This window comes from Papio anubis, chromosome 10 (genome assembly GCF_008728515.1).
Source record: "Papio anubis isolate 15944 chromosome 10, Panubis1.0, whole genome shotgun sequence".
In the NCBI taxonomy this organism is placed as follows: domain Eukaryota; kingdom Metazoa; phylum Chordata; class Mammalia; order Primates; family Cercopithecidae; genus Papio; species Papio anubis.
Genome location: NC_044985.1, coordinates 59,875,591 through 59,901,038, shown reverse-complemented (window position 1 = coordinate 59,901,038; position 25,448 = coordinate 59,875,591). Strand labels below are relative to the sequence as shown.

At 47.5% G+C, this 25,448-nt stretch overlaps 1 protein-coding gene and 1 long non-coding RNA gene across 3 annotated transcripts; one reads left to right on the top strand and one right to left on the bottom strand.

Moving 5' to 3' along the window:
- On the top strand, nt 1-25,060 carry LOC101017537. 2 transcript variants are annotated; one of them, XR_635535.3, is made up of 3 exons: nt 1-126; nt 11,892-12,049; nt 24,481-25,060. It is a non-coding gene; the product is annotated as an uncharacterized LOC101017537 (long non-coding RNA). The 2 variants fall into 2 exon arrangements; XR_635534.4 differs by lacking the exon at nt 24,481-25,060 and adding an exon at nt 12,798-14,935.
- Nucleotides 15,493-24,517, bottom strand: HOXD3 (homeobox D3). Its single transcript, XM_003907652.5, has 3 exons — nt 24,424-24,517; nt 18,945-19,569; nt 15,493-17,083 (listed from the first exon to the last, which is right to left on the bottom strand). The coding sequence occupies exons 2-3, from the start codon at nt 19,483-19,485 to the stop codon at nt 16,326-16,328; spliced, it is 1,299 nt and encodes a 432-aa protein (XP_003907701.1). The 5' UTR covers nt 19,486-19,569; nt 24,424-24,517; the 3' UTR covers nt 15,493-16,325.
- Nucleotides 25,061-25,448: the final 388 nt, after the last annotated feature.

Sequence of the window (25,448 nt, the reverse complement as noted above, 5' to 3'; positions counted from 1 at the left end):
AGCCAACTTAGCCAAAGCAGCCCAGGGCCGCCGCCCAGCGTCCCGGAGCCTTGAGGAGAGCCGTCGCGACCCGGGGTTGCCTGGGCAAGGGCGGGGCGAGAGTGCAGAATGCCTTCTCTTGGACAGGTATTGGGCGAGGTGGGGGGAGAAAGGCAGGATTGGCCGCTTGGGTGAGGGTGAGGGGATGCAGGGTCGCGAGCCGCTTCTGCTCTGGATCGTGGGGGACAAGTCCTTCGGGGGCTGACTATGGGCGTCGCGGCGTGGAAAAGGTTAAACGGGAGCGTGACTCTCGGGCGGTGGAGACTGCTCCTCGCCTACCTCCAGGACAGGTAAAGTTATTCCTCTTCCCCTCTTCTGAGTCCTCTGCGCTTTCGGTTTGCTTGGCACTGATGTTATCCCTCTTCTAAACCTAGAGCAGATGTTTGGTTTTTTCCTTTCTTCCCCCTTTCCTATGACTCATGGAACTACATTTTATGCTGAGTGCCGTGTGCCTAGGGCGGGACAAAATTTTCACTTTTTGACTAGGCTTCCTTTTAACGTGACTTTGCAGCTTTGTTCTATCCCTCGCAATTTGTGGCGGCGTGATGAGGGCCAGTGTTGTAGTGCCAGGTTTTGATAAAGTTTCTGCCTTATGGGGTAGTTTAGCAGATTTTCCCCTCCGGCTGGGTTGTTGGAATAAAGAATCCAGAGTCGTGGTGAAACACTCCTTGTGCTCCTATCTGGGAGGCTGGCACAGGCACCCGTGCGGCGCTTGCTTTCACTGAGGAGCTTATCTGGAGGGCGCAAAGGCTTCCCGGGGACGGGTGAGATCTCAGAGGTTTGGATGGACTTGTACCTCGAAGCAATTAGAGCTTCTGCTCCATCAGATAAGTGCTGCATCGTCTCTTGCGAGTGAAATTTGAGGGCTCACAATGTTAATGGGCTCACGTCTTTCCCTTGATAATATGGTTTTGTTTACTGAGTGTAGAGAGACGGGAAATAAAAGTGCAATTGGCACAGGCAATGAAGAGTAGAAAGGTTACAAAGACCAGCTTTACATTGACAAACTTTCCAATTTCCTATAGTATTTCTTTTAATGTTCCCTTTTTGGGGGACTGTAGGAAAATTACAAATTAGATAAATAGAGGTTGTTTACGCACAGTAGTTATGAAAGATGGTGGTTTCCTAAAACCCTGTGTGAATAAAGACTCTAAAGAGTCTACTCAAAGCTTATATCAAGTGCCCTTGAAAACTTAATCTATTACAGCCTCTAAGTTATGGTAACCGAGGTTTTATTATTGTTTTACTGATCCACTTGTCATAAAAGAGCGATTGAGCTGTTGCCTAAAATTCCACTCTGAGGAAGTTTTTAGAATAGGAGCCATCACAGCCCAGGAAGCCAGTTCCTTCCAGGGTTGTGGACTTGTGGATAAACAAAGCCCTACCAAAATGTGAACTACTGATGGACCTGAAGTTGCTGCAAGATAGGGGAGGGGTGTCCCCAGGTTGAGGGGAGTCGGTAGAGGGTGGATGCCTAGGAATGAGCACAAAGTTAAAGAGATCTGTGGTTCCTGCACTGCTGGAGTTCTTGAGTTTGATTGGAAATGGAATACCTGGGCTGAAACAAGCCCTTCAATCTTCATTTTGCTATTTCAGTTTTGTGCTATAGCCAGTCAGATGACAAAGGTCGTAAATATTTATTTATTTATTTATTTATTTATTTATTTATTTATTTATTTATTCGTGCAGTGGCGTGATCTCGGCTCACTGCAAGCTCCACCTTCCCGGTTCACGCCATTCTCCTGCCTCAGTCTCCTGAGTAGCTGGGACTACAGGCGTCCACCACCACGCCTGGCTAATTTTTTGAATTTTTAGTAGAGACAGGGTTTCACCCTGTTAGCCAGAATGGTTTTGATCTCCTGACCTGCTGATCCACCCGCCTCAGCCTCCCAAAGTGCTGGGATTACAGGTGTGAGCCACTGCACCCGGCCCTAAATAATTTTTAAGAAGAGAAAAATAAAAGTTCTTCCCTAGCACCCCAGTTAGAAAATGATAGAGCTCCTCAGCACTAGCTCTATAAATGTAGACATGTTTCTTCACTGCTCTCCTGTGCCATTTATGCAAAAGTAACAGCAAATAAGATGCTGCTGAGTTCACAATGCCCCCTCCTCCACCTCTGACTAGATTTTAATAGCCAGTTTTTACCTGCAAGATGTCCCAGCTCTCACAGTGTTCCCTCAAATGGTACTTATCCTATCACATCTTCTAAGCCTAGAGGCCCCATGGATCAAGAATGTAGGATGGCTTTGCAAACCTCTTTGGGGAAGACATCCAGCCAGCTGCAACCCAGGGTTTAGGGCAGAAAAGTCAGCCTGACTGTCTGGCAAGTCTGACCAAAACCCCTCAAATTAAGGGCCTTTTCTCTAAGGTTTCAGAAAAATCAGGCTGCCTAGGTGTCCTGGCAGCTTTCATGGCAACAAAGAGTAAGTTTTTCCTGCTGGGCATTTGGGGCAAAGGGTGGGTCCTTCCTGATATAATTAGGCCTTGACTTTGATGCACCCATGAGCTATCCACACTAGCTCCATCAGGTAAAATTTTGGAGATTTAGCCTTTCCGAGGGAAGAAAGTGTCCTAAAAAAGAATGAAATTTTAAAAAATACTGTTTTGTTTTGTTTTCACAACTGTGGGTGAGAGCGAGGGAGAGGTGTTCAATATTTGTTCAGACCCAATAGCATTTCTCTGATAATTGCATGCAGAAAACTACATTCTGGCCGGGCGCGGTTGTTCCCGCCTGTAATCCCAGCACATTGGGAGGCTGAGGTGGGTGGATCACGAGGTCAGGAGATCAAGACCAGCCTGGCTAACATGGTGAAACCCCATCTCTACTAAAAAATAAAAATAAAAATAAAAAATTAGTGGCACATGCCTGTAGTCCCAGCTACTTGGGAGGCTGAGGCAGGAGAATCGCTTGAACCCAGGAGGTGGAGGTTACAGTAAGCCGAGATCACACCACTGAACTCCAGCCTGGGTGACAGAGCAAGACTCCGTCTCAAAAAAAAAAAAAAAAGAAAGAAAGAAAAAGAAAAAGCTATATTCTGTTCACCCTTCTCTCCACTCCCTTAATCTCCAAATCCTTGGCATATCCCACACCTTGGGGCTTAGAGTTGGCATCTTCATTCTTGGACTGGTTCTTGACTTGCTCAGGTTGGAAGTCAAGACTCTAGTCATCTCATACTCAAATTCGACAGATGTTTGACAAGGATTTACTATGTAATGACATTTATTAGGAGAAAGTTAGGCTAGGGAAAAGACATTCTCAAACCAAAGGAGCTAGAGATTCATTTCTGACACAGGTTTTAGCTATACTATAAATCTACTCTAGAGGAATCTTAATGTATAATTATCTAAGGAGAAGTTGGAAGATATTATTGGGGAAATGTAGAAAGATGTGAATATAGCATATTTTGAGTAACATTAAAGTTTGTCTCTTAGATGTTCACAAAGTATGGGAGAAATGTCTTACTAATTTTATTACTTGTCAAGCCATGAATTCCCCAGGGTCACTTGCCCTGCTGGGTCCTGGTGCTGAGTTCTCCACAGGAGGTGACAGCAGAGGGGCCTGACTACCAGTTTGTGTTTGATGTTGGAATGCTTTGAAATCTCTCCCATCCTACTCACCACAGCAGCCACCCCCTACCCACTCCCTATCCCTTTCACGACTACCTTTCTCTCCCTTTCTAATAACTAGCCTCTTTTCTGCAGACAGAAGTGATAGAGGGTGGCAGTCTGGTTTTCTGTGTGTTTATTTTATTTTATTTTTGAGATGGAGTCTCGATTTGTCACCCAGGCTGGAGTGCAGTGACACGATACTGGCTCACTGCAACCTCCGCCTCCTGGGTTCAAGTGATTGTTGTGCCTCAGCCTCCCGAGTTGCTGGGACTATAGGCGCACGCCACCACACCCTGCTAATTTTTATATTCTTAGTAGAGACAGGGTTTTGCCATGTTGGCCAGGCTGGTCTCGAACTCCTGACCTCAAGTCATCTACTCACCTCAGCCTCCCAAAATACAGGGATTACTTCTGTGTATTTGAAGTTGTTTTCAAGAAGCTCCGGGTAAGCCCTCTAGACAATTCCCATTATGTTACTGCTTGGAGGCACTTGACCACTTTGAAACTCTTGGCTTCCTAACCCCAAGTCACAGAAAATCTTGTTTGTTGGGGTAAAAAAGAGTGGGTGTCTTTTTTTTCTTAAGCCACATTAAGAGAAAGTGCAGATTAAGATGCAGTTCTCTGTAGCATCCCTCAGTCAGCCTAGGATGGAGGTAGGGATGCAAAGGAGTCCTAAGGACAAGAATTCTAAACCTTTTGGAAATCTGACAATGTGACCTTCCCTGAGGAAAACCATTTAAAGTGCTGTGCCTTTCCCTGAGAATTTTGTGAATGAAAGGCTCACTGGTCAAGCCAGTGACTGACATATGGAGGCATTCAAAAGTGTTTGTTGGACATAAGCAGAGTGGACAGAATGGTGTGTCTTTACCATGACTAATACTGGCTGAAGGATATCTTTAGATTGTTGCCTCCCAAAACCACATCAGGTGGGTAGAAATCACCATAGAATCTTGTTTAAAAGTTCAGGTTTCTTGGGTCACCCCCAGAGACTTTTACTTAATAGTCTGACTCTGAAATGTTTTTTTAATTTTTAATTTTTTTGTAGAGATGAAGTCTTGCCATGTTGGCCAGGCTGGTCTTGAACTCTTGGGCTCAAGTGATTCACCCACCTCAGCCTCCCAAAGTGCTAGGATTGCAGGCATAAGCCACTGTGCCTGGCCTAGGAATCCTTTTTTTTTTTTGTGATGATGATCCTAAGGCAAGATTTTTTGGAACCACACTTTGAAAAATTGTGCTGTAGGAGTTGGGGTGGGAGGGGGCAGGGTGGGAATAAAGGAGATGTTCCTATGGGAGGGACCATGAATGATGAGAGGTCATGGCTAGCTGGTACATGAGTATACCTAAAAAGTATCCAGAGGTTTGTTGGGTTGTAGAGGTCAATGTCAAGGTAAAACTTAAGTCTACTTGGGCTGAAGTTCTAGAACATATCCTTAAGAAGTGGTCAGTTGGAAGTTTCCCAAGTTTTGCTGACCAATTCGTGCTTTGCAGAGACTGGGCTCACTTCTGCTTCTTGCCGCTTCCCTACCTTGGCTTTGATTATGCCAGAGGTGTCGGAAGAGAAAGAGATTTGTGTCTCCCAGTCTCTTCAGAGAAAATTTAGAGTGGTTCTGAGGCAATGGGAAGAAGGAAGGAGTGAGAATGGGCATCTGAAGAGAGAGGACTCAGCCTTTTTTTTCTTCCATCTCTCAAATTGTCTGGAATATGCCTTTGAGTCCCAGGGATCCAGAGGGGGCCAAATGTCCCTTAGCCTAAGCAATAACTCTATCCCTGGCTAAAGGCTGACCTTTCACAGCCTAAGATGTCAAAGCTAGAAAACACCTTCCAGATAAGCTACATCAAACCCCTAATTTTAGAGAGGAAGTCACTTTACTCAGAGGTTAAAAGAGGTTAAAAGCCATCCTGCAAAAAATGGAACCACCTTGGGTCTCATGACTTTCCACAGTCTATTGCCTCTTCACAATCGGCAAAGAGGAAGAGGTATAGTAGCCACTCCTTGGCATTGTGGCAGGCCTCGATCCCAAACAAGCAGAGCAGCGTTCAAGAAGGTGCACTCATTTCCCAGAGGCCACACAGTCAGTGGCTCTGAGAAGCCTGCTGTTCTGCCAGACTTCTGTAGCCTCATATTGAGTCCTCCTAGAAGAGAGGGTAGAGACAGACCTGGGACCCCACCACCAAGCAAGAGTAAAGAATCCCCTTATTATCGTTGAAGTAGATCAGCATCAGGGCCGCAGGGGAACAAAACAACAGGTATCCCAAGATTAATTTTGCTGGATAGAACAAGTATAAATAAGGACACACATGAACACACACAGGCACACCCAGGTTACTTGTACTAACCATTTTTTGTTGTTGTTGTTCCTTTATTATTTTACTCAAGGTGAGTTCCATTTCTTTTTAATGGCATTGTTTTGTTTTGTAACTTTTATTTTAAGTTCAGGGGTACATGTGCAGGTTTGTTACATAGATAAACATGTGTCATGAGGGTTTGTTGTACAGATTATTTCATCACCCAGGTATTAAGCCTAGTACCCATTAGTTATTTTTCCTGATCTTCTCCCTACCCCCATCCTCTGCTCTGTTCCTTTATTATTATTATTATTATTTTTAATTTTTATGAGACAGAGTCTTGCTCTGTTGCCCAGGCTGGAGGGCAGTGGCGTGATCTTGGCTCACTGCAACCTCCACCCCCTGGGTTCAAGCGATTCTCCTGCCTCAGCCTCTGTGTAGCTGGGACTACAGATGCGCGCCACCACGCCCACCTGAGTTTTATATTTTTAGTAGAGATGGGGTTTTACCATGTTGGCCAGGCTGGTCTCGAACTCCTGACCTCAGGTGATCCACTTGCCTCAGCCTCCCAGAGTGCTGGGATTATAGGCAAGAGCCATTGTGCCCGGCTTCTTTTATTTTTTTGAAAGGGTAATAAATTTAAATGTGTCTGCTTCAAGATTCAAAGGGTACAAAGGGGTATACAGTGAAAAGTCTTCCTCCCACTCTTGTTCCCAGCTACCTAGTTACCCTTCACATAAGCAACCAACTTGTATATCTTTCCAGAGACACTTTTTACTAGCATCATTTTTATGTGTGTATGTGTGTACTCCACAGATTTTTACACAAATGGTAGCATGCTAGGCAGACTTTTTTGCACCGTGCTTTCCCCCCATTGTATCTTTCATACCATTCCATATATATCCACAGATAACTTCCTGGATTTGTTGTTGTTGTTGTTGTTGTTGTTGTTTGAGACAGGGTCTGACTGTGTCACTGAGGCTGGAGTACAGTGGTGCAATCATGGCTCCCTGCAGCCTCAACTTTCTTGGGGCTCAGGTCATCCTCCCCACCTCACCCTTCTGAGTAGCTGAGATTACAGGCATGCACAAGAATGTCCAGCTAATTTTTGTATTTTTTGTAGAGATAAGGTTTCATCTCTACAAAACCAGGCTGGTCTCGAACTCCTGGGCTTGAATGATCTGCCAGCCTTGGCTTCCCGAAGTGCTGGGATTACAGATGTGAGCCCCAGCATCTGGCCCTGGTTTACTTTTATAACTTCATACTGTTCTACTGTATACACCTGCCACAGTGCATTTAGCCATTCCCTATCGATGGGCATATAGCTTGTTTTCAACCTTTTGCTATTACAAACACATGGTCAAGCTTTTACCTATTAGAAAAATTTGTAGAAGTGAAATGATTTAGTCAAAAGGTATGTGCACTGTCAGTTTTAATACATTTCTCCACAGAAATAAATTAATTTATACCTCTATCAGCAATATATGAGAGTTCCTGTCTCCTTATGCCTTTGCCGAGTCAATGGGATGTTGAAGTTTTTATGTTTGCCAATATGATAAGTGAAAAATAATACCTTTTACTTATCCTTATAACATCTCCCAAAATATCTCTCTTCCTTATCTTGAGCCTTTCATAATTCTGTATTACAAATGATAATACTAACATAGAAAAGATAAACAACTTGCTGTAATCATGCCCAGTGTAAATGGCCAAAGTCAGATGTTCAGCACTCTTCCCTATACTACACCATTCCACACAGGGCTCAAGGAGGTTCAGAAAAGAGTAGGTGGCTTCAAGCATTCCCTGAAAGACACATGATATTTAAAGAAAAAAAAAAATAAAAGCATGGAAGCTTTCTGACATCTGCTAAAAGACCTCTTCTTTAGTGGTTTGATACCAATAACACATTTCTGCATGAATCATCCAGCGAATACTGCTCTTGAAGGAGAAGGCTCTGATTAGCAATTTGATCTGACCTAGTCCTAAACATTAGCTTGGATTCAATATCTAGGAAGCAGTAGGATGTTGTTGTTTTTAATTTCTCTAAGACATTTCTCACTTGACGCCCAGGATCTAAGTATTCATCAGCACGGTGTGAGTGCAGGTGTGTTTTTGCTAGGTTTTAGCTTTATATAGAACACTCACTTGGACCTGGTGAAGATACCAATACCTAACACACACTCCCATACAACTCTAATGATAAACCTATGAGGTAGATATCTTTATTGACTCTTTCACTGGTGAAACTGAAGTCCAGAAAGATTAAGTGAGTTGCTTAGGGCCACACAGTATATCAGTAGCAAAGCAGAAAATACAATGTAGACTGCAACTGAACTCAATAGATTCCTTGCAAAGCCTTCTCTTCTTCCTCCTCTATTCATTTTAGGGAATGACGTGACTCAGTCCTTCAAATCTAGAGGTTAACATCCACAACTCCTCTTTTACTCATCCAGTTGATCACTAAGCCCTGTGAATTCTACCTCTAAATGTCTTTTCTCTTCAGTCTTGTTACTTTAGTTCATGTATCTGCTGTGTTGTTGCAGTTGCTTCCTATTTTGTTCTTCTTGCCTCCTACCTCTCCTTTCTCTAATCAGACACAGCATCCCTGAGCTAGCTTCAAAATACATAACTTCACATCCCAGCTTAAAACCTGCAGTGGCTCCCCACTCTCTACAGAGTATGTCCAGACTTCTTCACATGAGCCCTGTGCAACCTCTCTTTTTAGCCAGGATGACCACACTCCAAAGTACTCTCCTTGTTCCGAGTCCAGACTTTGCTTTTTCCTCCTTCTTTCCTTTTGCATGAGTTGTCCTCTCTACCTGGTATGGCCTTCCCTTCTTGACCTGAAAAATGCTTATGCTTCAGGAGCCTGAATTCACCTCCTCTGAAACTATTTTTTTGACATTGTAGTACTATTAGTGGCTCCTTTTTTATTAGAGGAACATTTTGACCACACCTCTGTTATAGCACCTGTCATATTGTTTTAGGATTATTTCTCTTCCCTACTAGATTAAAGGGCACACACCATCAGTGACTCGTCTTTGTATCCCAGAGCCCAGCACAGTGTGCATAGGAGCTGTTTACTAGGAATTGGTGAAAGGCAAGGAGGAGAAACAGACTGAACCAAGGACAGCAGGACCAGTAGTTTCATTGCTCAGTGAGTTCAGGACACTGTGTGAGGCTTAATACTTCATCTTATATCTATCTGAAGCAAGATGATAGAACATTTTTCCAAGCAAGTTAATTTTCCACCCAAGAGGATGAAGGGAGAGAAGCCTGAAGGAAGAGAGGGCAAAGCTAAGGCTTTCTGTCCTTCAGGGACTCTTTCCTGTGGGCTGAGGTAACACATTTACTAACTTCAGAAACATTTCAGCTGATGTCCCCAAGCAAAAAAGGGTAAAAGGGGAACTAGGCTGGAACTTTGTTAGGATTTACAAAGAGAACAGTATGACCACTCCAGAAGGGTTATAAAAGTGCTCCACCACTAACTCCACCAAACCTTCCTGCTGTAAACAGCTCTAATCCTAGTGACTACCCTCAGAAACTTGCTGTCTATCCCTTTAGGGTGTTCTTAAAATAAGCCGGAAAGAATGGAGGTAAAAATACTGGAGTGTTTCCTCCACACTGGAAAGGAGAGGTGAGTCATATCATTGTGATTGGTGTTTTAAGTATATTTTTATTGTTATGTTAAATGGCATTCAAGTTTAGCTTCAAGTTCAACAGCAGTCTTAGCCTACTTCCTCCCACACAAATACTCCTGCCAGTAAATAGGCACTCTTAAATAAAACAGTGCCTGCGAGAACCTTCTGACCCATTGAAATTAGTCTTGCCCTGCCTTCTGAGGTGGATTCGTTCCTCTCTAGGTGTAGAGCGGTATTTAAGGGTGACACTCGGGCACGCAGGAGGTGTGGCAGGGGGCGGGGAATGCAGGGTCACTGTAGGTCAGGGACGGATGAGGGTGCAAGCGCGTTGGGAGGGCCCTGGGCTCCCTGGGAAGTCCAAGGGCAGGCGGCAGGGCTGGCAGGTGGCAGTGCTGGCCCCCAACGTGAGGCGGTGACGGCGGGCCCTGTGCCCAGGCCCTGCGCTGTGGACCACTGTCCTGGCTGCGCAGCTCCCCAGCAGGCGCCGGGCTCAGGTCGCGCCTTCAGTTAGCGCTCAGCCTGCGCGCCTGCCTCTCCTCCGCTGCGGTTGCTGGTCGGATCCCAGCTGGCCCAGACATGCTCTGAAGTAGGAGGAACCGCTGTCGAGCGAAGAGTGCACACCGAGTGATTGATGAACTCTTAATAGAACTAACCTCTCCCGCCCCCCACCCTAGACACACACAGAGAAATCCTCCACCCCAGCCCCTTCTCCAGTCCTCCTCACGGGCGAGAGGGGACGCGGCCGCCAGCCGGTAGGGTGATTAACTCACCGTCTGTCTTTGCAAAAGTGCTCCAGGTGGATCAGGAGCACCCGCCCACCCCTCCCGCAGCCTGGCCGCTTGCGGAGGCGCGGAGAGCGCGGAGCGAGCGCGCGCGTCACATGGCGGCGTGGACCTTTGTGCCGCGCGCCCGCCAGACCGCCCAAGAGGCGGCGGCTATTGTTCCCCGCCCGGGCCCGGGGCGCCCTGAAAAGGGGTCCACGCCAACCCCCTCCCCAGCGTGTCCTCAGGTCCAAGGACGGGTGGGGCTTCCTTTGTGTGTTCTCTGGAAGGGGCTGGGATGGCATCGTTGCTGCCCCAAGGGGTAACCGAGGGGGGTTGAGGGAAGATGGTACCAGCTCCCTAGAGCTCAACTCACCAGACTTACTCTTCGGCTCGGCCCTTGCAGAGGAGGTGGAGAGGGGTATGGTATTTGTAGGGCAGCGCTGTAAACAATGGAGCCATCAAAAGGCATTCTACCAGCCTCCTCACCAACCACGCACATTCCTGGCCCAACAAGCCCTCCTGGCCTGGTTTTGAGCCCTGCTTCCCAGGTAAAAACACTCTGTACCAGAACTCTCCATGTATTCTGGTTTAAATTAGGATTTAAATTCTTCTGGCCCTTACTAACGTTAAAACACAGCTTTTATGATTCTCCAGATAGTCTTTCCTTAAAATAATCCAGGAACCAATCAGGACATTTTGCCCAAGATCTAGGACAGGAAGACTCATGCAGTAACTCCTGCCTTACAGATCTGGGGGCCCTTCACCTGCCTCTGCTACTGCAAATGATTGGATATTCATCTGCCTTGGCTTTTCCCTCATGTGTGGAAATAATTTTGTTCACTCTGTTTCATGCTGGACCTGGCCTGAAAATGGGCCCTTATGTTGTCTTTGCACTTTCCAACTTGCCAAGGTAGGTGTGAAACCTGAGGGAAGTTTTTAGGAATAGGCTTTAGGCCAGGTACTTAAGTCCATTTGTTCCTAACCTTGGACTCCAAAGATAAGGGCATTTGTAGCTGGAGTGGAAAACAAGGGAACATGAGAACTAAGATTTCGTCCTCTGTGATGATACTCATCATTCACTATCCTTCTTCTCCAGCATCACCAGTGCAGAAAGTGCAGAATATGTACCCAATTTTTTTTATTATTATTATTTTTTTTTGAGATAGAGTTTCACTCTTGTTGCCCAGGCTGGAGTGCAATGGTGTGATCTCAGCTTACTGCAACCTTGCCTCCCAAGTACAAACGATTCTCCTGTCTCAGCCTCCCAATATACCCAATCTTTCTCCTTCCTATCCAGGCCTTCTGCAAGAGAGATCTAAGAACCAGCCCTCAAAGATAGTAATACGGGCTTAGCTAGTGACAACCCAGTCTCAGCTCCCTGTGCCCAAAGTGTCTAGGAATAGGGCCACTCACCCAAGCCCTACATATATACTCTCTCTGGGAAGTTGCAGTGCCTTGAAGTGATCAGGCCATAGGCCTGTGAAGACTGGGGTCGTCCATGTCCCTTCCTGCCTGCTCACAAACTTCTGTTCTTCCTATTCTTTTCTTTCAGTTTCTGAAAGAAGGACCAAAGTAATGCCAAGAACTCCCAGATGAAGAGGACCTTCCTTAGACCTGTAACAGATTCACTACTTGACTTCAGAGGGAAGTTTCAGCTAATTCTCAGGAAAAGGTCAAAACAGGCCTGTGACTGTCCCTCCAATACTGAAGGTATAAACAAGCTTCTGGCTCCCCCAGGTCAAGCAGAGGAACACTTTTTATTAGAATGAAGGGTTACTTCTTTGTTATTCAAACACACACCCACACACATCCTCTTTAGTCTCCCTAATGAAAAACCTCAACAGATGGACAGCCTGAGCTCCCAAGTCCTCAGGCTGAGAAGATGTACACTTCACTCAAGGGCCAGTGGGCTGGTACAGACTAGGGAAGGGAAAAGGGACAAAGGCTGCTAGTATAGGTAATCACTATCTTTTAATACTCCTAACACAGAGAAATTCGAAAAATCTTGTTCAGCAAGGTTAGCAGCCTCTGGAGCCTCAGAAACTAATTTGGCTGATGTGTCTCTGATAGGGAGCTTGGGGCTGAACCAAGGGGAAACGTTCTCCTCCTGTATTCTCTCCTCTCTCTCTCATTTGAAAGCCTGTACAAAGAAATGGTACAAATGGATGGTTAACTTAATGATTCCATCAGAGGCAGATTTTTCTCTGTCAGGTCCCTGGATGAGGTACAGATCTGAAAGCCAGGAGGCAGAATATGTACTTAATTGCCCTTTCTGACCTGCTTCCCAGTGGCCAGGACTACTCTCTAGGCCTTGCTGCTGCCACTTCCCTATTCTCCCTGGCTAGTTCAGCTGGGTCTCAGCACTTCAACTCCTGGCGGGATCCTGGGTTTTTCTTGGTTGCAGGGAAAGCTCTCACTGTCTGCATCTCCTTCCCCACCCCCACCTCCTGTTTTGCAGCTGGCCATTCTGGCTGCCTCACAGCTCTCCTGCCTTAATGCACATTTGATTGCCTGGACAGAACCACCAAGAATGTCCAGACGACTGCCACCCCTCACCCATGGGCCTGAGATCCTGCCCTGATGCCTTTCTTCAGACCCCAGGAGGACCCACAATCTCCCTGATCCCCACCTTCCCCAGAGTGGTCTCTATAGGAAAAAAGCAGAGCTAGCTAAGGCCTGAGACAGAGCCATTTCTTCCCCTTGGGCAAACGAGGTAGACCCTCCCAGAGACCAATGCCGGAGAAGCCTGGCCCCGATCTCCCTTTATATGGCCTCCCCCATCACGGAACCCGTGGGAAAACCTGGCACACAATGGCGCGGCTGCTCCGGGCACCCTCAACCCAGCGCCCTACGGCAAGGCCTGGAGCAGCCTGGTGGTCTTGGTGCGCTCCCTTTTGCCCTCCCCCCAACCCTCCGCGAGCACCCGTCCCGGGAGAGAGACCCTGGCTAGGGTGGAAGTTGCCTCCCGCAAAGGGCGCTGTTGCTGGGGCTTCCCCTCCCCCATTCTCTTGTTTTTCTGCTTCTGAGACTCGGAAGGGAGGTGGCAGGCGCCTCCACAGCCGATAGAGCAGCTATTGTGACCTTCCCTTGCAGAGCGGGAACCCAGCCGAGTGTGTACCGCCGGCGGTGGCGGGGGAGGAGGCGACTGTGTGTGCAAACCTCAGTCGCAGAGGGGGTGGCACTGGGAAATAAAGGTTTGCAACCTCAGGCAGTTGGGCCCTTCAGAGGGCGTTTGGTTGTGTTTAGACTCGGGTGCTTTCTAACACTAATCGCAGGCTCAAAAGGAGCGGAATTTATAGCGAAGGCCAAGGCGGCTTGTTTATAATTTATGAAGTTTTAAATGGCTGTGCCGCGGGCCCCAACTTTCTCCTGGGCTGGCAGCCGCGCGGAAACGAGCCCTCCCACGGCTCGCCGCCCACCCCCACCCACGCCCCTCAGATAAGTCTCACGCCAATGACAGGAACAGATCCGAGCCATTCTTAGAAGTCTCGGGAACCTCCAAAGGTGAGAGAAGGTGGCAGATTTGGTCCAAGCCCTCACCCCACTCGAGAGGAGGGCATCAGGGAAGGCTGCGGCTGCCCGGAGAGGAAGCCCCCGATCCCACACTTCCTTGGAGCCTGAGTGTGAGAGGAAGCTGATGTCAGCCGGGCTAGACACCGTTTAAAGTCTAATCCATGAAACCCTAAGCCGCAAATGACACTTGGGGCTTTGCAGACACCCGCAGACTCAGCAGATACTCCTGCGGTAACACACTGTGCTGGAAAACGCCTGGAGCCATGATACATTATGTATTTTTATTATTATTTATGGTAGGAAGAGGAGATGAGGGAAAATCGGGCTGAATCTAAGCAGCCTGACAATTCAACTATTTAATATTTAGCCAGTTAAGAAAGGTGGTTGTAATCCCTGCAAGGCAGTGAGCTCTTCTTTGATTTCGCTAATTGCTTAAAAAATAATTTCTTACAAGACAATTAGAAACTCTGCCTATGGATGCAAATTTCATAGAAAACAATGTTAAGCCTTGAAAGTGGGTAAAATATGCCTTCGATTGAAGTCATTTATTCTGTTGATACACTTCTACAACATATATATTTTAAACCTGCTCAGATAGAGTGAAATTTAGCAAAAGGATATCCCCTCCCACCCTCAAATCTAACATGCCATTTTAAAAACAGCACAAAGGAACAAGGAAACTAAATATTATTTTGAGCCATCATTACTTAGTGAAATACAAACATCCAAATAGAAACGATTGTTGTTCCACCAGAAGATTAGAAGTTAAATTATTTCCACACAATAGGAATTTCACCTTGTGTCATCGGGGATGTAGTAGGAGTTGCATTATTTGTCAAACCAAATAGAGATGCGTGGGCTGACTTTGCTGAAATACAAAAGAATTGAACCTTATCAGAAGGCGTTTTCTAAGTGGCCCCTCCCATAGAAGCAGGGAAGTTGTCCACCCCTAGCAGAAGCCACATTATTTACAAAATGGTTATAAATCCTTGAAGACATTTTTGCCCATTTTGTACAAAGTAACAGGAGTAAACAAGGTGTTTATACTTATTATGTTTCATTAATGAAACTTTTATTACTTTACGTCATGGGGAATGCTTGTTTTCTTTAGAAATGAACTAATGATCACTACAAAGGAAGAATTCATGACAGCATTTCCTAGAGAAAAAGCTTAGGTGCGCGTCTCCAAATGATGGTTTCTTTTTCTACACCTTAGCTTTTTCATAGCTCAATTCTTCTTACAACTTCTCTTGTGTTTTTTCTTTGATTGTCAGTTTTCTTTCAAAGTTTATTTTTTGTTACTTAATGCAGAAAAGTGAGCTCTGGCCTCCCCAGTGTAAAAGTCAATTGTGTCTAGAAAGAGGGCAGTAAAAACGGCAAAGCAGGCGCTGCTTTCAAAAAGCCCAGTCCAAATCATCCTGCCCAGAACCTTTTTAGGTTTGCATCCTCATTTCCCCCTCCCCTAATTTCAATAGCTGGAAAGTAATCAAGTATCCCCAGAACCAATTTATGCACTAGACTCCAAATAAATAAAGTAATTTTTTCAAAGTGTTAGTCTGTTTTGGGGCCTTCCATGGGGATTGTGCGAGATAAAGGCATAGTGATCTGCTTGCAAGTGTGCGTGATTAACACAGATACACTTCCGACTCAGAAATTTTTTTATTCTAAATATTTGTTTCAATAGTACCAGACAATTTGAAATCAATAAGCTGTGGTGAGAGTTGTGTTTTTTGAGAAATGACCAACGTGTGTTGTGCCACGCCACCGGGCTTCCTGACTCTACCCATGAAGGACAGTTTGCGGTCTTAATGCTTTACATCAACTACAAACACCAGCCACGGTTACGACTGTTCAAAACTACTCTCTCAACTAGTTCAGACCAAAGGGGACTAAGGAGGTAAAATGTGGCCCCCACGGCCTGGAAGCGAATTTCTAAGATCGGCTGGAGAAATCTACAAATATACACATAAATACATTCAGACAAGGATAAATAATCAGGGAAACGAAATGACTCGCTTCAAATAATAAATACAGATAGTTTAGTCCGATGCAATCCTTACAGGACAGGAAGGAGAATATAAATTAAGATCTCCGAAACTAAGCTAGACGTGGGCCAGGCCCAAGACTCTCCAAGCTCTGGTCCCTCTGCAGGGCGCGCCGTCGATGGGTCTCAGACTTACCTTTGGGACACCATTACCAGATTAGAGTCCCTCGGTCCGCAGTATGTGGCACTGTCAGGTTTACAGGGAAGGATCCTTGCGGCTGATTTATGGCGAGTCACCCAAAGGAAGACGTCCATGCAGGGGAGGCTCGGTCGCCTGCGCCTCCACTGCTGGAGGCCTGAGACCCGGGAGGCGGAGGCAGGGCAAGAGCAGGGAAGGGGGTTCCCGAACTGCCCCGCGGGTCCCGCCCGCCACCCCACCACTACAGCAAGAGAGGTAATTGCGCCGCGAGTTCAGGCCGGCGGCGGCCGCTACAGATGCGTCAGTTTGGGAGCCTCTGGCAGTCGTCCCTGAGACGAGTGGTGGGCGGAAAGATCTGTGTAGGTGGGATGAGGGTCGCACGGTCCATGGTGATGGTTGCCTGGAATCTGCGCGGCGCAACTGTAGTCCACACTTGCCGACGACGGGTGCGAGAGGTGGCCCAGGTTGAAGACAGGCCCGGACGCGGGCGCCATGGACTCGACGAAGTTGCCGCCCACGTACACCGGGCTACCCTGCAGGTTGGCGCTGGCAAAGCCGCCGCCGTTGCTCGCCATGGGATGAGGCTCGAACTCCGGCGCCGCGTAGCGCTTCTGTTGTGGCAGGCAGCTGCTGAGCGGCGCCGTGTAGGCGGCCAGGCCGTACATATTGGGCTGTGATTTGGCGAAAGCAGGCGGCGAGGGCGCGTCGTAGGCCAGACCGGGCACTGGCGGCAGCTGGCCGGAGTAGGCCACGTGGCCAGCGGCGCCGCCGAGCGGTGGGCTGCGCTCAGGTGACTGGCCAGCCGGCGAGTGCAGGATGCCCTTGGCCTTCTGGTCCTTCTTGTACTTCATGCGCCGGTTCTGGAACCAGATCTTGATCTGGCGTTCCGTGAGATTCAGTAGGTTGGCCATCTCCACGCGGCGCGGCCGGCACAAGTAGCGATTGAAGTGGAATTCCTTTTCCAATTCCACCAGCTGCGCGCTGGTGTATGCCGTGCGTACCCGCTTGGATGCTGGGCCTGGCGGGCTCTTGTCCTCGCAGCTCTCTCCTGGGCAAGGAGGGAGAGAGGGAGGGCGCTGAGCGAGTGGGTGGGGACCCTCAGGACTGGAGAGGGGTGCTTCCCTGGTTCTCTTTTCCTCCTCCCTCCCCCCACCTCCAATCCTGGCTGGGGTGGGGAGGTATTATTTGAGAGGTATGATTCCAAGGGGGAATTCACCTACCTACCAACCCCCTACTAGGCCTACCTATCAGTCGCACCTGAAACCCCCATCAGCCTTCTGAGTTCCGGTTCACTCTGCGCACCCTCTCCCCTGCAGCCCAGTCCATCATCCCATACCCACCCAAAGGCCATGAAAGAGTTTAATGAGAGACCAGGAACAGCTGGTAAGGCCTCCCCCTGTCAAAGAAGGGCCAGACTCCTTTGAACACTCCTCCCAGCCTCTGCTGCCAGGGGTGGGGTGTGGAGAAGGAAAGGAGGAGGAAATAGTTCCAGCCTGCCTTGCTTAGGAGCTAGCTCCTTGGCAAAGTCCCCCACCAACCCCCAGCAAAGTATGGGGATGGAGATCTTGGCACCCCACTGCAGCCCAACTGCTCCCAAAGCCAGGGAGGTGACAAACCAAAAAATAAAAAATAAAAAAATAAAAACCAACCAAACAAACAAACAAACAAGCAAAAACACTGCCTGGGTGTTTTAGGGAGTCCAAGGCCAGGCTGGAAGCGTTTTGAGTATTCACAGTGCTAGAAGCAGCAGCCTCAACACTGGCTTTTACTACCCTGCCACCTCTCAGCTGCTTGTCCACTCCCTCCCAGGGAAGACAAATGGATTTCTCCTGGGAGGGAGGGCCTGAGCCTGCAGCTGAGGAAGGAGGGGCAGGAAAAGGAGGTTGCAGGCAGGAGAATACCTTCCCCCTAGGAGCAGCAGCCCCAGAAAGCATCAGGCAAACCAGATCCCTGATAACAAGCCACACCCCAGGCCCCAAACTTGCCCTGGACCTGGAAGCAAGTTCATCTACCTGAAGATAAACCACATCAGATACCACAAGGTCAGAAAATTTCAGGAACCAAGCAGTCTAAGCAGAGAGAAGGAATGGCCCTCAGAGCTCCTGGCCATGCCTATCTTCTACAAGATAGGGTGGACCTAGAGAAGGCCCCAACTGGAGGGCCTCCCCTTCCAGTTAGAGAAATCCAAGGCTGTTATTGTCTTCCAGAATATCCTCTCCTACTAGGACAGGCACCTCCCCATTATGGATTTGCTGGAGTGGGAGAATTGGGCCAAGGTGGGCCAAATAGAGACTCGTGGTTATGCTTAGCAGCCCTTAAAGCCAGACTGGTTGGATTCAAACTTTGCAGTTTCATGATCTTGGGCAAGTTGCCTATCCTCTCTAACAGTTTTCTTATCTGTAAAATGGGGATGTTATCATATACCTACCTCAAAAACTTCTTTGAAAAATTAAATTAGATGATGCTTAGAAAGTACTTAGTATAGTACTTTCTAAGATTTTAGTTTTTATGAGTTTAAGGGAATGAGATTCATGTGATATGGGCTATATAACCACCTAGTCTTGGGGATTGTAATACCTATCTTCAAATCTTGAAGAGCTGTTGGGTGGAAGAAGGAACGGAGTTATAATTAGCAGCCCAGGAAAACAGACATGCCCATATAAGGAAGCACTCTCTATTAATAGCTATAAGACCTGTCCGCCAATAGCACCAGCAGCCTGGAATGGAAGGGAGCACCCTGTCACTGCAAGGTCATGACCCCAATCAGGAACACTAAAAAAAAGAACATTTGGACATAAGTAGGAATTTAGACATATAACCTCCAAGGTTGCATTTCCAGCCCTGACTAGGCTTCCTTGGGTCAATCTGGAGGGGGCTTGGTCTGGGGGTGAGCCACCTCAGGGAGCTACCTGCAGTGGCACAGCTGTTCTTCTGCTTGGAGTTCTGTCGAGACTCTTTCATCCAGGGGAAGATCTGCTTGCTGATGGTGGCTGAGGAGCTAGAAGCATTGGGCCCACCTTTGGGCTTCTTGGCAGGCACTCCACCTCCAGGATTGGTGGGTGAAGATGGGGGCAGGGTCGGTGGTGGAGGAGGGGGTTGTGGTGGCTGCTGCTCTGAATTCAGACCAGGAGGCTGGCTGCTACCACCTCCACCCTGGCTGTTCCCAGTGCCAGGCCGCATGCAGCTGCCATTGAGTTCAGCTCCTTTGTGGGCTGGGGCTCTCAGAGGGGCAGAGCTCTGGATGGAGCAGGCAGAACCTGGATAGTCAGTGTCCAGGGAGTTGGCAGCAGCTGGGGGTGGGTAGGGCTGGTGGGGGTTGCTGTAGCCATAAGTGTCAGTGGTTTTGCTGTAGCCATAGCCTCCAAACAGTCCTGGGTTTTCATAGTAAGCAGCCTTCTGCATTGTGCACTCAGGAAGCTCCAGGGCCTGTTGACCCTGCTCAAATAACATTGACTACCACTGTATTCTTCACTGCCACCTCCAATGTCTGCTAAATCCTGAGAGAGCTGGGCCAGCCCCCAGGCTCCAGGTGACCTGTCAGAAGAAAAGCAAGAGGCCCCAGAGGGAGTGTCATTGGCAAGACCAGTCAATATAAAAGGACCAGCCCATGCTCTTTGCATCCCACCCACTTCATGGTGGGGAGACAGGCAAGGTGCTGGATCTGAGTTTATTATTTATTTATTAGCACAGTGTCTTGCTTGTTGCCCAGGCTGGAGTGCAGTGGCTTGAACATGGCTCACTGCAGCCTCAATTTACTGGGCTTAAGCGATCCTCCCACTTTAGCCTGGTATTAATAGTTATTTCAGAGTATTTCAAAGTCTCAGCTACTCTGCAGTATTAATAGCTATTTCAGAGTATTTCAGAGTCCCAGCTATTCTGCAGTAGCTACAGGAGTACACCATGTCTGGCTACATGCCTTAGTTTTTTGTTTTGTTTTGTTTTAGATGGAATTTCGCTCTTGTTGTCCAGGCTGGAGTGCAGTGTCATGATCTCATCTTACTGCAACCTACGCCTCCTGGGTTCATGCCAGGAGGTGATCCACCCGCCTCCGCCTCCCTAAGTGCTGGGATTACAGGTATGAGCCACCACCGCACCTGGCTCTTAGTTTTTTTTTGGTTTTTTGTTTGTTTGTTTTTTTGTGTTTTTTTGAGACAGAGTCTCGCTCTGTTGCCCAGGCTGGAGTGCAGTGGCGTAATCTCGGCTCACTGCAAGCTCCGCCTCCCGGGTTCATGCCATTCTCCTGCCTCAGCCTCCCGGGTAGCTGGGACTACAGGCACCCGCCAGCACGCCCGGCTAATTTTTTTGTATTTTTAGTAGAGACAGGGTTTCACCGTAGTTAGCCAGGATGGTCTCAATCTCCTGACCTCATGATCCACCCGTCTTGGCCTCCCAAAGTGCTGGAATTACAGGCATGAGCCACTGCATCTGGCAGATTTTATGAAGTTTAACTTATTTGAACTTCTGGAAAAATCAGAAGGAATTTTTCCTAAATGTAAGAAGAGTTTCCTTTTTAGCTCAACTCTAGCTGAGGGAAAGGGCTTCCCTCTACCTCCAGATACAATTTACTTTCTTCAAGATTGTCCATTTAGTCTTTATTCTGTGCAGAAAAGCACTTATAGCCTCAGACATTTTGTTGGCTGATTCTCCCACTAAACTGTAAGCTCCTTGCAGGGAGGGACTGTGTCATTTGTCTGTATATTTCGGACATCCAGCACAGTGCCCTGCATGTAGTTAGTGCAATAAATGCTTATTGAATAGGTGAATTAATAAGTGGATCAATCAGTCAATCATTGGGTCAGCACAAAGTTTTGATGGGAAATGAAAGTCCTATAACACGCTCAGAACAGCCAGAACTTAAAAAAAAAAAAAGTATCTCCCCCACCTTGTTTCAAAATCACAGCATCTTTCATGAAATCATCCAGATAGTCCACTTAGCAATGACAGGGTGAAAATCAGCTGAGTTAGCTCTATGAATCAGCAGTGTAAAATCTATAATGTAGAAACTAGGGGATAAAAACCAACAGGAGGACTTGCAGACTTCCAGACTCATTTTGAGGCTAGAAAATGTTTCTTCTCTTTCATCTACATTTTTCTAGACCTTTTACTTTTGACCTCCCACTACTTTTAAATGGATACCACTGAAAATGGGCAAAGAGATCTAGAATTTGAAATGCATGGAACATGGGTGAATGGAGAATGCTTTATAACTTTATTATTTTTGCCTTGGATCTATTGTATAAATAGATATTATTATTGACATCTGCTCTGGATAATCTATTCTACCCCACCTCCCACCCAAACCACAACCAATGAGAGAACCTTTCATGACATGATGAATGGACCCAGAAATAGAAGAAGAAAAAAAAGCTAAGAAAAATTCTACCCCTTTTGTATTCCCTTCTTGATGGGGGTTTCCCTTCTCACCCTCCCTCCCTACTTCTTCTGAAAGGCTCCTAAAGAGTTAAAGTATAACTAATACCATTCAATCACTTTGTTTGATAAAGAAAACTCATAGGTCAGCTCCCTGGTCTCAATTCTTTATCTGTCTTTCAGGCAAATTTCCTTCCTAGAAACTCTTCCTGGTTTCCATCCTGGTCATCGTGATGGACCACATCATCTAGACAGCTTATGTGGCCTAGTGGATTTGACCACAGGTACCAAAATGATTCACTAGTTTTCCCTCCACCTTCACCAAAGAGCCTAACCCAATTTTTAAAATTATTCTAAATAGTCTTTGGTAGGTAGTTTTGTTGTCCTTTTTTTATTTTGGTTTTAGAATATAAGTGAGTATGCCATTTGTCTTGATGAGGAACAGGCTCTTAATACCAAGATATTATGTTGTAGAAATTGTTTCCGTTATTGTTCTTAAATGTATGAGGTAGGATATCTACTTAACAAAGCAGGACTTAATCTTTCTTTTGATTAATTTTGTATATCATACTCTGTTAACAGTTACTGGGTGTCAAATGGACAGCTAAGTCTTCATTCTGTGACTAATATTTACATATGTTTGCCCCCTGCTAAAAAAAAAGAGGCACTCTGGATTTGGTTGTGTTTCAGGCTTTTCTGGTATCCTGCTTTCAGTCTTAACCCTCTGGAGGCCTAATGGTGAGACACTCAGACCACCAGAACTTGCTGCTGCTCTGTCATTCCATTTACAACTGTGGAAGCAAAACATCCCCCCTCCTGCCTCCCAAGTTGACAAAGTTGATATAGATAGGCGAACCAGTCACGTTAAAATAGCTTATTTAGGAACTGACCAGTTCTTCTGGGACAGATGACTTTATATATATATTTGCTCCTATGGCATATTCCTAGAAAAAGTTCTGTGTACAGACCTCAAAAGTACAAATATTGGGCAGCTTCCTGAAAAACCAGTCTCTTTTCCTGTTTACACTGTCTTAAGAAATTTCCCACTCAATGACAATCCACCACCTTAATGTCCATTTCCCCAAAAGCAAGAGCCAGTGGTGGTGCTGTCCTTACTGGAAATGGCTTTGCAGCCCCCCAAAAATGCAGCTTCCCAAAAGTGATCCCTCTTAAAACAAAACCTGAGAATATAGTTACAAAACTGGTAAAAAGGCTTATTTCTTTTCAGAAATCCCTACTCCTTGTGAACTCTGCTTGAACCTAAAAAGCAGGAACGGGTCATAAATCACTTGGACAATGGTCAACTGTTCAGTGGCTCATCTTTTCGATCACCCCCTCACCCTTTTTTTAAAGCCTTTCTTTTCTCGCCCTTTGGTACCTTTGCTCATTTGGGCTCCAAGACCCAAATGCCTTGGGGTGAAGATGAGCCAGTGTTGGGGGAGGGGTGGTCGAGCAGGACTTCGCATTTCTTGCAAGTCCTCAGCTGCCCTTTCCTCTCCCTCCTCCTCACCTCCACCCTCTAACCCAGGGAACTGGCCAGGGCAGCCTCGCCAAAATCCGCCGGCGCCATCCCCTGCTCCTCCTGGGAAAGGGGTGCCAAATAGGTCTGGCTCGCCCTTTCTTGCGGTGCTGGGAAGTTGCCCAACTCAGCTTGGAGGCCCAACTGCAGGCCGGGAATACAGGGCAAAACGGTCTCCCGCCGGAAGGAAGGGATACTCTGAGCGGCCACCGCCCGCTTCCCCGGCCCCGCCGGTCCGCCGCAACCACTGCGTCTCCGAAGCAGCAGCCGAGCCCTGATACTTGCTCACTGCACTTAATTCTACCAGAGATCAATACCTAATATGATACCAAATAAATAAAAGGCGCTCACAGCGACCAGGGGACGGGGTTATTAAGCAGCTGGAGCTCTCACGGTGCATATCAATGCACCTGTCATTGTGGTTTGTAGCAAAATTTATGACTGCGACCACTGCAGCAGTAAACGCTTCAGTAAGGAATGAAAAGAAAAACACTTCCCAAGGCCCGGCACTTTTCAGAAGTGGAAAGCAGGCTCCGCGTAGGAGGCAGCGCAGCAAAAGAATTCCCTACTCCGCACTTTCCCCGCTCTTGCACCCTTCGAGCAGCAGGATTATATAAAGTGACCTGCGGCCTGCCTCTGCTAACAGCTCTGCTCCGCGGCCGGAGGCGGGACGAACATGCACACCCTTGCCGGGGACCAAAAATCTGCTGCCCATCGTGACCTCGGACGCCGGGAGGCTAGTCTGACTCGCGGAGGACGGCTTGGGGCTCGCTAGTACGCCCGCCCGTGGCAGTGGAAAAGCTGAGGGGGCTTGGGAAGGGCAGGGGTGCCAGGCGCCAGGCTGTGACTAGCGCTGCAATCGTTGTAAATCACCGATGGGGTAGAGTCAGCCCATCCAAGTTGAAAGAGAGGGGGAAGGAGATGGAGGTTTCGGTCAGTTTCTCTCAAAATCCGCTAGTGCTCGAGCTGGTCTTGGCGTCTCTCCCCGTTTTGCCTAAACCAGGGTCAGAAGCCCACGGATCTCTTTCTGGCGGCCAACACTTTCGCTGAGCATCCCCACGAATTCACTGGAACCGAGCAACGATTCTTCCTTTCCTGTTGGCTTTGCCACTTCGGGATTCGAAACCACTGGTTTTCGGGTTTGCTCGAAAGGGGACTTCTTTGCTTTCTGCCCAAGTTCTCCCATCTCTAAGCTTGAGTCTCTTTTGCTCTATAAGCAGCCCTGGACGCGCCTTCTAAATCACTCTTATTTAGCCCAGATAACTCAATACTGTAATGCACCCTGTATTTAAGGCACTGGGCTTGCCCCATTAAAGCGCCATAAATTTGAAGACCAATGATCGGTTTTCATGTAATGGGTGGCAGTTCGTACTGAAATGACCCACTTCAAAGCTGCCCTTTGTTCTATGTCTTGATGTATGAATTTTGAGATGGCCACCTTGAGTTGCAGGACAGATGGAAATGTAGTGGAAATTATTTTTTAAATGATGCCCACTCACCACAATTATGTATGTGTGTGTTTTCTTGAATTTTGTCTTTATCTCTTTTTTTTGTAGGCTCTTCAGGTTTCTTTTGATATCTGTGGAGGCGAATCTGGAACAAAATGGAAAACTCTCAGTAGCAGCCGGTTCTTGCTTACAAACACTTACATGTTGAAGGGCTTTTCCCACTTGAAGGATGTCATAGTCAATGTGATTATTGTATATGGTACCCGTGACCATCCAGACGCCTTCTCCCCAGCAGAAAGCAGACTCAGTTGGCTCCTGGGGAGCGAGGGCCCCTTTAACGCCAAAATCCATGGCTCGACGGGGGAGGGGAAGGCCCGGACCTGAGGGAAGCACCAGACCCTCTAGCCAGGTGGGTCAGAGGTGCGGGGAAGCCAGTCTGCTCTCCTTCTGCCCCCACCAAATTCTAAATGCTCCTCCAGGTCCCAATCCCGGAAGCCAAACACCCTCCTAGGGGCAGAAGAGACTGTGCAGAATTAAGGTGGGGGTTTGGCAGGGGAGGCTGCAGACTAGGGCACCAGGAAAGGAAGATAAATTGGGTGGATCTTGGTCAGGGGCTGCTCTACAGAGCCTCAGTGAAGAAGACCTGGGCGCTAGTTCTTTGTTTATACATTAAATAGCTCATATGCTTTCCCTGAGTGTATTCATTCCGGTAAGTACCCACCACACTTTTGGCCCTGGGCTGCCCACTTCTGGGTCAGGATCAGACTGCAAATCGCCTAAGAAACAAATATCCTTTCCACCCCCACCCAAAGCCACAGACCAAGCTCCCCCACCACTGTCACCGCTCAGCGGGTGCCACCCCCGTCAGGTGAAAGGAGAGAGACAGAGTCCCCCTCTTGCATCTGCCCTGTGCAATTTGTCGACTCAGTAGTTTGCGAACACTAAACTACACCCGGGAAAGCCTCACACAAAGCGTTCCCGGCGCTTCTAAAGACTAGAGCGCGCAGCCATAAGCCTTTGAAGTGACCTTTGGCTTGCACCGCAATAACTCACCCCGTAATGAACACCCAACAGAA

What these genes read in the sequence shown, in the direction of transcription:
- HOXD3 (XM_003907652.5), bottom strand. Translation starts at nt 19,485, where the DNA reads ATGTTATTTGAGCAGGGTCAACAGGCCCTGGAGCTTCCTGAGTGCACA. An exon ending in GAACAGCTGTGCCACTGCAG is followed by an intron (nt 17,084 to 18,944) that starts GTAGCTCCCTGA and finishes CTCCTTGCCCAG; the next exon opens with GAGAGAGCTGCGAGGACAAG.